Here is a 13,005-nt window from a genome sequence, read left to right as displayed (position 1 = left end):
TACTGCGGGGAAAGCAAAGAGAGAAAAAAACACTTTGTTACTCTGTACACAAACTCTACTGTCAACTTTGTTCGCACTATCTTACTGTGATGTTTCAGACTAAACAACAACATGATGGGTATTCCCTCCTTAACTCTTCGTACATACTCATTTTGCACGTTGGAGGTCCGATTTATTCCCAGTTTTTTTCCAAAAAGGAGTACATCGCAACGGTTTTTTTTTTTGGTGGGGTAGGAAAAATGTCATTTTGTTTGATTTCGTGCATCCACGCCGATGGGGTGTAAACTCATAAGCTTATATAACCACTTGAAGCCACGCTCCATAGCTTGTTGGGTCCACTTATGAGTATCATGGGTAATGTCCTTTAGCCATGTTCGTCCACGTGAATCCTTCACTCGCTTGCAGAAGGTTTCTTTGCAACTTTCTTCCGCAAGGCTCCGCATTAGCGTTAAGTTCATCAGCGCTGTCAACTCTCCTATGTGTTTAATTCCGTCGAGCGCATTACGGCGGACAATGTGAGAAAGAAGTTGGTGCATAATGCCCGCGTACGACCGCACTTCGAGAAACCAATCAGCAGTTTGTATAATAAATCTCGTACAGGAATCGTCTTGTTCCCCCTCAGTCTGCACTTCCGGCGCGGGTTCTTCTTTCATAAAGTATTCAATGCAACCCTCGAGGTCAGAGTCGAATCGGACATAGGAAGGTAGGACATGCTCGGCTAACGTCCGTGTTGTTAAAAGCATACCATAATCGATGTGGAATATAGCACCACTCGGATGAATCATAACATTCTCACGATGTCGATCACCGATTGCAAATATATAATTCAGCAATATGAAAAACTTTGCGGAGCACATGAAACACTCACGGGCAAGAGCAGCTGATTTTTGACTATCGAAGTCTTTAACTATCAAACTATTAGGTTGTCCACACTGATGTCCCGCTCCTCGTACCCTTTCATGAAGTTGAGGTTCCGACACCGAGTCCCCCAGCTGGCCTTGTGTCTTCTCAAGTGACACAAGGTGCTGAAGCAGGCGACCCTCTTTGTCCTTTCCAATCACACGGTGAATTGTCTGCCCGTCCTTTACCACCTCTATCAAACCCGAAGACGGCGAAAGCAAAATAACGCGATACGTGGGAAGGACCACGTTGCCTATTTGCTTGTAGAGCACCCACCGCAAAAACCGCGAGGTGACACACATCACTTTATCCTTTTCAAGGTTTTCCCTCTTGACAAGAATACCCCGCGTCACACCTTCTGCATCAACGAGCGGAATCGAAACAGGCCGTTGACTAGATTCCATTATCTTGATACCCCCCAAGTCGATGTGTGTTATAACCACACTACTGTCAAACGGAAACAGCATAGGCGATACGGCACACAGCCCATTGCGTTCCTGCGCAATCCTCGATGAAGTTGACAAACAACCAGAGACGGATTCGCCGGTCGTTTCCGCCAAACCCCCCATTAGCCCACTGTTCGAGAGCTGAGTAACAAGCGCCCTCTGATACTCCCTGGCATCCCCACCCACCGGGACAAGATTCACCTCAGGTGTGATCAAGTTTAAAAACTTAAGTGTATTGAGAAATTTCTGATGTGATTCCGGGAATGTGTCAGCGTTTCTTTCAATGACGCGCTCCTGTAGTGTGCGGTAGCTGAATTCATTGACCCTCATTCGCGCTGACGCCTCTTGACAAATAACGATCGCCAACTGTGGATCGAGCTTCGACAAGGAGAGTAGAACCGACACAACACGGGGCTGGCAGCTCTCGAGATCAAAGATATCCAACAGGAGCAACACAACACATTCTCGTATGCACGTATCCAGCGACGTAATCCAATCTCGCAGCAGGTGCTTTGTCACTATTTTCCGTATTTTTTCCGCTGTTGCATGGCCTTGTGGTGCACGGTGCAAACACTCCAGAATTTTGATACCAAAGAACGGTGGTAGCATCCGACCGCAAGTGCGTGTGCACAACATATACCAGTGGCTCAATGGCGGCTTCCAATAGAAGTCACGAAGCTGTGGTGACATTGGCGGCGGTGCGGCTCCCTTTGCCGTTTGCTCGATTGCTGCGCAGGCCTTCTCAACAAGTTCATTGTTCTCCCAGTCAATAGATATGAAGAGAAATATGAGAGGCTCGGGGTGGCCAACCAAAAGATTAACGCTACTGGCAAGGATCTGTGCTGTCCGTTTTGGTATCTTCATGTTCCACATGTTCTCGTAGAGAGATGATCTGTAGTCACTGAGGCACAACTCGGCTGCAGCCCTCCACTGCTCGTTGACGGTACGTAAGAGTGCGATATCCACGATAGATAGGCCGGCACAAACGAATGTGGTGCAAAGAAATGTGTGTTTATTTATCATCATTGCTTGATCGTAGCACCTCTTGCATGCGTGACGCATTCTGCCCTCCTCCGGTTGACCAGGCTTACTTAACTTGGCCAATGACTTGTCTAACATCCATGACGTGCACTGCTCACACATGCGCCGGCCACAGCAACGGCAGTTACGCGCCCGAACCGCAGCAAACAACAGAGCCGGCCATGAGGAGAAAGATCTCTTGCACTCTGAGCACGTCTTAGCCGAGTCTTCCCCCTCCCACACAGGGTTCTGGTAAAGGGTGTGGCCTTTTTTTGCGAAGTCCTCCCCAAGATACGATGCTTCAGTCATAGTCGTCGAACTGGGGTCAATGGATTGCGTCAAATCCCCAACGTGATAAAATTCGGGATAGAAATAGCGATCCTTCTTCAACCATGCCACACATGGGAGCTGATGGTTGGATTTGTCAGCTCCCGTGGCTATTAGCACATCTTTTGATGGCTGGAGCGACCGTGGCTGGGGCGAACCCGGTTCAGCACTGCCACCACCGATTCTAAATGCAGTCATGACCTTCTCCCGGAAAGCTAAGACTTCACATAACTTCTCTTTGCTGTTTAATGACGCAAGCGAACGGATATCAGTGTCACAAAACACTTCCTCCTTGTATATTCGACCAAATTCACCACAAAGGACGGCAAACGTTTTTTCCATTTCTAGACGCGCACTTAACTCTAAAACCTCCATAAATAATTCCCTGTTGCGTGTCAATTCGCACGCATTGTAGCAAGATACGGTTCCGTTCCGGGACAATGTTGTCTCGGAAAAAAAAACACAAGCCTGGCTGTCTTCTCTATGTGGTGCCGCGCTCGTGGAAAAAGAAGACAAAACTTCGTCATCTGCTTCCGACATTCTCGACTTAACATCAGCGCGGGTCTGACGCCGAGCACGGGAGAGTTTTGAACCTCTCAGATCTAACGCTACTATCCTTTTTAACTCCTCTATGGCAACTTGAGAGCCAAATTCAAGCTGTACTGGTTGCTTCTGAGATATCAGTCGCTTGAGATAAGCGCTCTCAGCGAAGTCCAGTGCGCAGTGGGTCCCGTCTCCAAGAATCACATCTACCGCAAGCATGTCGAACTCCTGTGTGGAATCCCGTACTCCATCTGCGTCCCGAGGTAAATCGGCGCCCACACCATCAGTCGGACGGCCCGGCAGTGGCTGCTCATACGAAGTCACGGAAACTTCCGCCGACTGGGTCATCAAATCTCGGCTGCCTCCACACACCGCGACGAAATTATAGTAAACAGGGGAAAAGAAAAAACAAACGGGGGAAAAGTAGTTAAACACAGAAAGTATCGCTAGTGATGGGACTCGAATTATCGACAGGGGATATATACACATGTATGAGTTCTAACATGGAGTATGAAAAAAGAAAAATAACATAGTCCGTGAACGTCAATGGAAAAAAAAAAAGGAAAAAGTCTGGTCCCTTATGCAAACACGTGCCGACGCAAGTCAACCCCCCACCACTCAACTACAACTCACCGTACGATGTAACAACGCGACCACCTCACAGAAATGCTACAAGAACCAGATTAACTGGGCAGACAACAACTGGAGGTCGGAATCAACTTAGGCGAGAACTCCGCTTCGTATGATTTATATTGTTTGCGGGCACCCACTGTATTTCACTGTCAACCACCCCTTCACCTTCGCATCGACCAGAAGTAATAACTGTCCCACATGACCTCACGGCCTCCAGTTACCTTGTCGTAGATGAAAACCCCAATTCCTGCCAAAATGGAGAGACACAAAAACCCAAAAGTAACGTATGTTAAAATTGGAACTGAAGAAGATGTTAATGAAAAAAACGAACACCCCAGTGGATCATCCATCAACTTTCCGCTGTAGATGTAAACAATGGTGAAGACTACTTGCACAGCCGCGGCTGGCCAACAAGCAGCCCAGATAACCCTGTGTGCATCGAACACGAGAACTACAACTAACAACACGAAACCAACCACAGTGGCGAAGGAAGCGGTTGATACAAAGACGACGGTCTCTGTGTGGCACTGACCGATTACCGGAAACGTTAACAGAACGGCGAATAAGCAGCACTCCAAATAACAAGAAGTAGTTGCAATGAGTATACGGTTCGTGACACTCCTCGGCCTCAGCGAAACCTGCTTCGTGGCTACAACCGCAAAACCGAAGCGGTTACAAGAGAAGTTGCATATCGCGTTCCGGAGAAACAGGTACGTGGATACACCATACGAGGTATAGTTTGTGATGGCTAAGATTGTGTGCCCAATGAAAGAATCACCGTACGCATAGAAAGCTGCGAGGTAATACTGTAAAAGCAGCTGGGGTATGGAAAACAAACAGGTGTGAAGAAGCAAAACATTCGTCAGACCGTTGTATAAATCATACCGTATAACGAAATACTTAGCCTTGTTCTTTAACAATTCGTACCTTAGCGTGACGTACACGAGCCAGACCTCGAACACGGGGACACACGGAACCACTTTTGTTGTGTTGTCCGGGTAGTCCCACACGCGATCCTCATAGTCACGTATTCGCCCCTCCTCAGATGTCATCACCGCCACAATACTCACAACGTACCCAACCACATAACACACAATTGTCCAACTACTGCATTCAATGTGTCCCACCACCCGCCAATGATAGATAACCCATCCCACACACGCAAGATGCAAAAATACAGCGATCAAACCCACCCATGTTAGCGCCATATCCAACACAAAACAAATATGTAAAAAGAACCCCAACAGCCAATTGGGGGGTGGTAGGTTCCGCAAGAGGTGTGGGTTGTCGTACAGCATTTTCACAAACTCGAGACCCGCGTAGCGGCACGAAAGTGCCTGCTCTTTTGTAAAGGTAGCACTGGGAGCATTGCACAGCACTTTTAGATAATCAATGTTTCCTGGGTTAATACGGCCCCCGAAGTTTTCGTCGCCCACCATCAGAGAATCAATCTCCTCTTGGATAATTTGCTGTACACCGACATCATTCACATCAACACGTCCGGACTTCAATAGCGTCTTCGTAAGATGGCGATCCCCTACTGCAGCCTGCAAAATATCCCCGTTGATTCTGAAATTTTCAGCGTGAAGCGATGCCTGTATAATACCCATATATGAATCATTTGGTGTCCGCCGATACTGAAGAATTACTTCGCGGAGGTCGACACCTACGTCGTCCGAAGAGCACAAGGAATTGTCATTGCACAGTAAGGGGGGCCGGGCAGGACCAAATGGATCATGGACCGCTCTATCGTCCCACTGTTCATCGTTAGACGTGGAATCATGGGGAACTTGCGCAACATTGAAGGGTTCGCTACTCCCCAGGTCCCGCCTTCCAATCAGCGCGGACATTATATAAGATCCTGCGGTGTCAAACAGTCTTCGAAGCTGTGAGGGACTCCCCGCTTGATCACCAAACGATGGTTGAAGTGGGATAGTGGTCTGACTGTCCTCCATAACCGGCTCCACCCTCGCGATGTGTGAATTCTGTTCATCGTCAGATGAGTCATAGAAAGCCACATTAAACGGATCCCGTGGCATCTACATCCAGGTGGTTGATGCAGTCGCTGCTCCCCCTACCCTAAAATCGGTACCTAGACGGTAATTTCTTGTCAACGACAGGACCCCACTAAACACCTTCCTCCTCTCTTGGCCCTCTTCTTGTGACAAAAGATTGGAAGAAAGCCTTCTAACCACAAGCATGACACGAAGTGGGAGAACAAGCAGGAAACGACAACTCTATCGCACATGCAACGGGTACAAAGAATGATGCAACAGGGTGAACGCAATAACACGCTCGAGAATGGATGGGCTCCCGAGGTAAACAGAGTAAATTGAAAACAATACGAACATAGTAACAACTGGAAGGAACCCCATATGCACCTCGTGTTAGAAGTCACAAAAAGCCATGTGACACACAAAAATGAAACTTTACAACTGTGAGCAGTCGCATCGATATCGCCGTCCCATCATCGGAGACGCAGATTACAGTCCACGAGGAAAATTATGTGGCACTCAGAAGGGTTCCTACTCAAGGTCTGCCGCAAGCTCCAGCAACCGTTCTCTCAGTACACCTATTTGTTGACGTTGCGAAACGTCGGGAATACGATTGAGATCCTCGTCCGTCATGCTCACGATGCGCTCTACTTCTTCCTCGCTCAGCTTCGATAGGATTTCTATTATCTCATCATTCTGCTCCCGCGGTGGCTCTACCTTCTCGCCCTCCCCCTCGGCTGGAGCCGCTGGAACCGGTGCATCCACTCTAATCCCTCCGTGCTGAATGGCCTCTGGTGGCAACGGTCCGAAAGGAAGCCGACCGGCATGCTGTAAAATCATAACAACAGCCAGTCGCAACGCAGGATTATTTTCCAGCAACTTGCGAGCCTCATTCTTACGCTCCAACACCAGAACCCGTAACTGCTCCACGGCCTCATAGGCATCTGACTGTTGCATTCCCTGCAAGCACTCAAAAATGCTAGTATCATCGCGACCGAGAACCGGATCGGTGTATCCACGAGGAAATGTCATCCCCCCGCGCGGGGCTGGTTGCTGTTGATGGGAAGCGTTCTGTTGACGTTGCCTCTTGCGGCCCCGCGTGGCCGCTGCGGACATAACTTTCATTGGTCGACCACCAAAGGATGTCCCGTTGAGGCGAGCAATGGCTTCCTCTGCACTAGTAGAATCCAAGTACTCGGCAAAGCCGTAGCGAAAATCTTTCCCCACGGGCGGACCAAGCAACCGGAAGTCCGTTATGTGGCCCACACTTTCAAAGTGCTTACGCAAACTTCGCTCCTCCACAAAAAGCGGAACATCCGTGAAGAACACACTCGTCGTCTGTGTGGAGGACATGCTCGACAGTTAAAGCACGAAAATATATATATGTATACAATCCTCACCCCTGTGCCTTCCTCTTCCTTTTTCTCGGTACTACCTAGTACGGACAACGCGAAACAGAAAAGTCGGTGGAAGGATAGAGCAATGGCACTAAAGTGGGGGGAAAGTGTAGTGGAAAGCGCAAATGAAAACAGAGCGAAAGAAGTGGCACATTATTTATCAAACAACACTACATACTATGCGTTACGGAAAGCTCACCACACGTTTTTCACTTACGAAGCGGTATTCCCGCAGTGTGTAGCAACGTGGCAGCAAAACAGAAGAAGCCGCGCCGCTTTACCCTCTCACTGACACATCTTTATTGACCTTTGTTACCCACACAAGCACCTATGTGCACAAATAAATTATTCGGCCACCTCGTCTTCCATCGCATCCTCCCAAGCGTGCACCTCAGAATACCATTGTAAGGAATGATACGCGATGTACACCGACCCAATGCCGTATCGCACGTAATCTGGGAACAAACGTTGCAGATAAATGAGCCGCAGATTAGGCCCAAATGTGAACCCCAACGCCGCCGCGATACCAACCTTCGCTCCCCAAATTGGTTGCTGCATGACTGTGGAAAGTCCTGTCGAGAAGCCTAACGCGTATATAAGAATGAGGTTGTTAAAAACATTGGACGAACGCAGCGTTCTGCCCTGGACACTGTTAAACATTATCGACGCTAAACAGATGCCCATGAGGGGGGTGTTAACAGCGTAGGGGTTCATCATTTCACGACTCGAACTACCCCCCATGGTGGTCCCGACACACCCCTAATCAATACCGCCTCACTGTGATCACAGAAATTGCTGATACAACAAAGGTGTCACCTTTAGTTCAACACCAATTGCTGCACGTATGCTTCCCTGATCTCCGGCGCTGTCGCTCCCTACACGACGGCGCAAATGGACACGGAAACTAACGCAACTGAGTTTGACAAGAGTTTCCTGCTCCTTCAGTGGTCCTCCACGAGCGGAGAAAGGCACCGAAGAACCGCTGAAGGCAAACGGAAGGTGGCTACAAAGCGAGTATATATCCCAGCAAGCGCATGCAATTGCCCCTATGCGTTGGGTCAAAAAGAAGAGCTAAACCCAAAACAACAAGCGGAAGAAAATGAAAAAGGCGCACTGTGACATTGCAAATTACAAAAAAAATTATCCGTGACTGATCTTCGAGCTAGCAAAACACACAGTGCAGTTTAAAGATAAAATTATATTTAAAAGCTCATGGCGGCATCTGCCCTTCCTACGTGCCGCAGTTGCTCTCTCCCCCTCTACCTTACGTTATTGGCGGTACTACGCAAGGGGGGGCACACCGCTCCACATTTTTCCTTTTGGTTGCTATGTAATCCCCAACCTCAGCCTCCCTTCTTCATTTCCTCTCCTACACTAAATCCCCTCACCACCACAACCGAGTCCTTTTCAACACTCCTTGTTTTAATTATATTTTCTTCCATCCCCCGACTCCGATACAACGGCACGATTGTCCTCCTGGACGGGCTCTCAAGGTCATGGATGCCGCACTCACACAGGTAAGACCTTCGAACGTGGACGCCATGGAAGAAAGAAAAAAGGTTATTAAATAAATTGATTCATCTACCCACATATACAAATATACTTATATGTATATATGTATAGTGTTCAAATTATTGTGTTCGCTTTGCTTATTCGAAATATCGCATGCCATTGGTTGATTCCTTAAAGGGAAGAAACGGAATGGCGTGGTAAATGCCGACGAATGTGTGTCCAACACCCAAATAACTGACCCTCCTATCACAAGTTGCTGCGCGAAATGTATTTACTTTACTACGACCGAGGTATCACCACTTCTTCTCCGCCCTTGCTTCCTCGCTCTCATTACTGCTTTTATCTCTCCAAATAACCCTTCTGCCCACGAAGTACACAGCCCGTCCTACGAATCTCAGAGTTTTAAACGACATACTTTTAACGATTTGAAGACCGTGGTTCACAGCCGTAAAGTACCACCGCTAGTGACATAGACAGAGGAATCAGTAACTGCAGGTGAAACAGCCAACGTGGCAAAAGGGTATTAGGGGTACTTCCGTTGCTCGCCACCTCAAAAAAAAAAATCTGATACTATTTTCCCCTCGCTCCTCCTTCCGTCGCATAAGGTTAAGAAATTTCCAGAGTCTTACGGGACCAATCTCATTCTACAACCAACCTGTATACGACCTCTTGCCACGCTGCACTGACGACTCGCGCCTTGTTATCCATCTCCCAGGCAATACCACCGCGCTTCTCATTGAGATCCTCACATCGCTGCAAGTTGATTTTTTGTTACTTCGTTCAACACATCCTGGTCGGCCGCCTTCATGCGCGCCACGATTTCGCCCGCGTGCCTACCTCGGCCCTGAATCACGGGGTGCTGCTGCACGACCCACATTAACACCTTCTCGTGCACGCGGCGGGCCTCTACGTCATCGCCCCGAACGGGAAGGTTGCTGACGACTAGTGTAAGAACCTCCACCAGTCCCTGCTCCGGAAGAGTGGAGTGAAACAAGTGAAGAAGCGTGGCCGCTGCACTTACCGCGTTGCACGTAGTAGACTCATAGTCTCCTGTGCGCTGAACAGCAATGAAGCGAGTGAAGAGAGAACTTACCCGATGCACGAACTCCGGTGTACTCGGGTCGGGGTTACGGCCAAAGTACTGCAACAACAAGTTCATGAGGTAAAAAGCAGACTGCAAGAGATCACAGTCTTCACGGCTCTGCGCGAAGTCCAAACAACTCTCGACAATTGTCGGGATGAAGCTTCCAATATGATTCGGCGCATGCTCCACTAATCCGCAAAGCAGCGCGAGACCGCAAGTAACCACGGAATCCTTCTCATTCTTCTGCAGCAGTTTCTCTAGAACGGGTGCGAACATGACCAAGAAGACAGGGGCAAATACGTCACCCGCCCGCTCAAGCATTTTATCGAGGACATTGCAGGTGTCCGAAATGAGTGTGTCGGCCTCTTCCTCCTCACCCTGAAGCCTATCCAGCTCGTCCTCGTCGTTCTCACCAACCTGGCTCTCCAAACTTTGCACCCGATTCTCCATGGCCCGTTCTAGCACAGCGAGAACCTTTTCACCAATAACGGTAACCGTATCTTGTGAGACAAGGCCTGGGGCACTGTCAATGCAACGGCTAATCACCACCGACATCGCACTTGACGCATCCAACTCATCCTCGTCGGCGAACTGGTTCAACAACGGATCCATGATGGCAACAGCCAAGTGAGCCCGCTCATCAACTTCATAAGCGTTTAGAACCTCATCCAAAATCGCCGCCCCACTCTCGCGAATAGATGAGTTTGACTGGAAACTGAGCAACTTCACCGCGGATTCTGCGATTGCCGGGAGGTGCGGCCCTAGGTGCTTTCCTAAGTACGTGAGCATGGCGCTGAGTACACTAGCCGCAAGGTCCTTCTCCTCAATAAGACCGGTGTGCAGCTTAATCTTTTTCACACCCACGCCAGGGACAACAACCCGCATTGTTGCCACTTCTCCCCCACTCTTTCTTCCTTGCTCATCCTCGTCATCTTCCTCCCCCACCTCAGCGTTTTCCACCTCCATATCGCACTCCATATTCACCATCGAAAGAAGCACAGGCAGGACGACCTGCAGATAAGGGACCACATCCTCCCTCAGGCAGTCCGTCATGCAAGTCCACCCGCGCATGACATAACGCAACCGCATGTCGTCCTTGCATTCTTCTTGCGACAGATGTTGTAGAAGATCACGCAAGTAGTTGCACATATGCTCCGCATACGGCCCGAACCCTTCTCTTCCAACACCACAGGCGAGAAGCGTTGTGCACTCGATGGCTTTGCACTTCATTTGAATAACATCCGGGGAGTCAGGAACTGCCAGTACCTCTTGAAACACGGGGACAAGGTTATTAACATACGGTTTTAGCATGTCTTTGCAGGTTGATATGATAGAGGAAAGCGCCCCCAGGCAATCTTCACGGAGAAACTGATGCGGCGTTTGCCTCAGAAGAGACACTAGAGAAGCACATAGCCCCTCGACATAGCGTTCAAATTCTTTAACGAAGTGTGGGCTATCCTCTTCATCCTCTTCACATCGATCAAAGAAAGAGTCTAGGCAGCGTGCTGCCCTCGTTGCTACGGCAGGTATGGGGTCCTCGAGGCACTGAACGACAGCAGGTAAGATCATGTGGCATAGATTCTCCTGGAGTTGAGGGGCAAAGTCGGTAGACATCTGGGTAAGGCAATCCAACGCACTCGCACGGACATACTTCATATCATCCCGAAGAGCTGGTAGCACCATGCAAACAATGGACTTCAGGTGCTTTTCAAGCACAGAAGACATCCCTTCAGCGACATAAGTAATTAGAAGTAATGCCGCATTACGTTGCTTCCAGTCGGGGGACTGGATGTTTTCCGAGAAAAGCTGTTGAGCGAGAGCTTCCAGCTTTCTACCCCCGAGGGCGGAGGCTAATCGGTCGATACCACTGCTGCCGACGGTCTCGTCAAGGTCTTCATCAAGATCGTCCTCGTCAGTGTTCACACCTTTGACATCCCAGTCGTCAGGAATCGCGGGGTTAACGGTGTATTCGAAGAGCAAACGCAAAAATGATGTTGAAAAGTCTGGTACCTTCCGCGCTGTTTTTGGTTCACTCTCACAGTAGGTTAAGAGGGCCTCAATAGCCATGTGTCGAGCACCTGGTGCCACAGATGGTGCGGAAGCCACCTCCATCAGCCCTTGCAGCAATGGAGCAGTGTGCCGCTCAAAAAGCGTTGCAGAGTGAGACACACCCTCCGCCAACTTGCCAGTTAAAGCTTCCGCGTCCCCCCAATTCGATGCGTTGAGGGCATCTTGCACAGCCTGCAGTATCAGCGGAACCAAATCGGCAAGCTCACGAGACGGTCTGCACATGGTGAGATTAAAAATCGCATCCAAAGCTGCTTTTCGCGAATCCACGGACGGGTCGAGAAGGCAGTTCTTCAGGCCTGCCGCTACCCGAACCACATTCGCCTCAAAATGCTCCGTTAAGGAAGGACCCGTCGCAGCAATAATCTCACAGCAGATTGTTTTCAGCTGATGCGCGGATTCTAAATCTTCAATTATCTGAAAGATAGACTTCCAAAGCTCATCCCATTCCTTTTCTATGTTTTTCAACTTAACAACAAGGGCACTCACACAGGCAGCAGCCAATGCACGCTGTGCACCAAATGCTGCTTTCCCCAGCACCTGTAGCATCAAACCCTTTACAGCGTTCTGCGTCTCAGCGTCTGCTGTGTCAAAACAGTCAGATTTATTTCCAAAAAGTTTTTTTAACAAGACAAGGCCCATTTGCATAGTGGAGGTGTTTTCCGTTGACGCGCATAGCTCTGACAAGCAGCACATCATCCAAGTAGCATTCCCGTGAACAAGGGAATCATACTGAGCCTCTGCGGATTTTCGAACCTCATTGTCCGCGGAGAGCAGGTTGGTGACAAGCTGGTTCAGCTGCTCTTGGTTCATGGGATGTAGATACTTTTGATCTTAAGAAATCTTTTTACAAGAAAAGGGAAAGACTCTCCCGTTCTGTCCCTTTGATCGTTCCCCTGGACGTTCACAAGGTCGATGTTTATTTCGTTAAAGATAACCAATTGTTTCTTTCTTATTTCCTTCTTACTCCTTAATTTCTCTTCCGGTTTACAGCTGTCTCCCTTTGTTCACACCTTACGTTTGCAATCGTACTCGTGGCTATACCACGCGGTAAACCCAAGTGGAGAAAAAGTGTTTCAGAG

At 49.0% G+C, this 13,005-nt stretch overlaps 4 protein-coding genes and 1 pseudogene across 5 annotated transcripts; all 5 read right to left on the bottom strand.

The window, feature by feature from the left end:
- Positions 1-242: 242 nt before the first annotated feature.
- On the bottom strand, positions 243-3,725 carry TEOVI_000661900:pseudogene (annotated as a pseudogene). Its single transcript has one exon. A coding segment is annotated over exon 1 (3,483 nt).
- A 305-nt stretch (positions 3,726-4,030) lies between these two features.
- TEOVI_000661800 (uncharacterized protein) lies at positions 4,031-5,908 on the bottom strand (the record flags this gene model as incomplete). The annotated part of the gene is made up of 1 exon (XM_067221244.1): positions 4,031-5,908. One exon carries the CDS (start codon positions 5,906-5,908, stop codon positions 4,031-4,033), a length of 1,878 nt encoding a protein of 625 aa, XP_067077345.1.
- Positions 5,909-6,394: 486 nt separating this feature from the next.
- TEOVI_000661700 (RNA-binding protein, putative) lies at positions 6,395-7,216 on the bottom strand (the record flags this gene model as incomplete). Its single annotated transcript, XM_067221243.1, has 1 exon — positions 6,395-7,216. The coding sequence occupies one exon, from the start codon at positions 7,214-7,216 to the stop codon at positions 6,395-6,397; it is 822 nt and encodes a 273-aa protein (XP_067077344.1).
- A 389-nt stretch (positions 7,217-7,605) lies between these two features.
- TEOVI_000661600 (uncharacterized protein) lies at positions 7,606-8,001 on the bottom strand (the record flags this gene model as incomplete). The annotated part of the gene is made up of 1 exon (XM_067221242.1): positions 7,606-8,001. One exon carries the CDS (start codon positions 7,999-8,001, stop codon positions 7,606-7,608), a length of 396 nt encoding a protein of 131 aa, XP_067077343.1.
- A 1,516-nt stretch (positions 8,002-9,517) lies between these two features.
- On the bottom strand, positions 9,518-12,736 carry TEOVI_000661500 (HEAT-like repeat, putative; the record flags this gene model as incomplete). The annotated part of the gene is made up of 1 exon (XM_067221241.1): positions 9,518-12,736. One exon carries the CDS (start codon positions 12,734-12,736, stop codon positions 9,518-9,520), a length of 3,219 nt encoding a protein of 1,072 aa, XP_067077342.1.
- Between the last annotated feature and the right edge of the window lie 269 nt (positions 12,737-13,005).

Source organism: Trypanosoma equiperdum (assembly GCF_001457755.1).
Source record: "Trypanosoma equiperdum strain OVI genome assembly, contig: ctg_1369, whole genome shotgun sequence".
NCBI lineage: Eukaryota > Euglenozoa > Kinetoplastea > Trypanosomatida > Trypanosomatidae > Trypanosoma > Trypanosoma equiperdum.
Note: the sequence above shows the minus strand (reverse complement) of the source record. Positions and strands in the feature narration are given on the sequence as shown.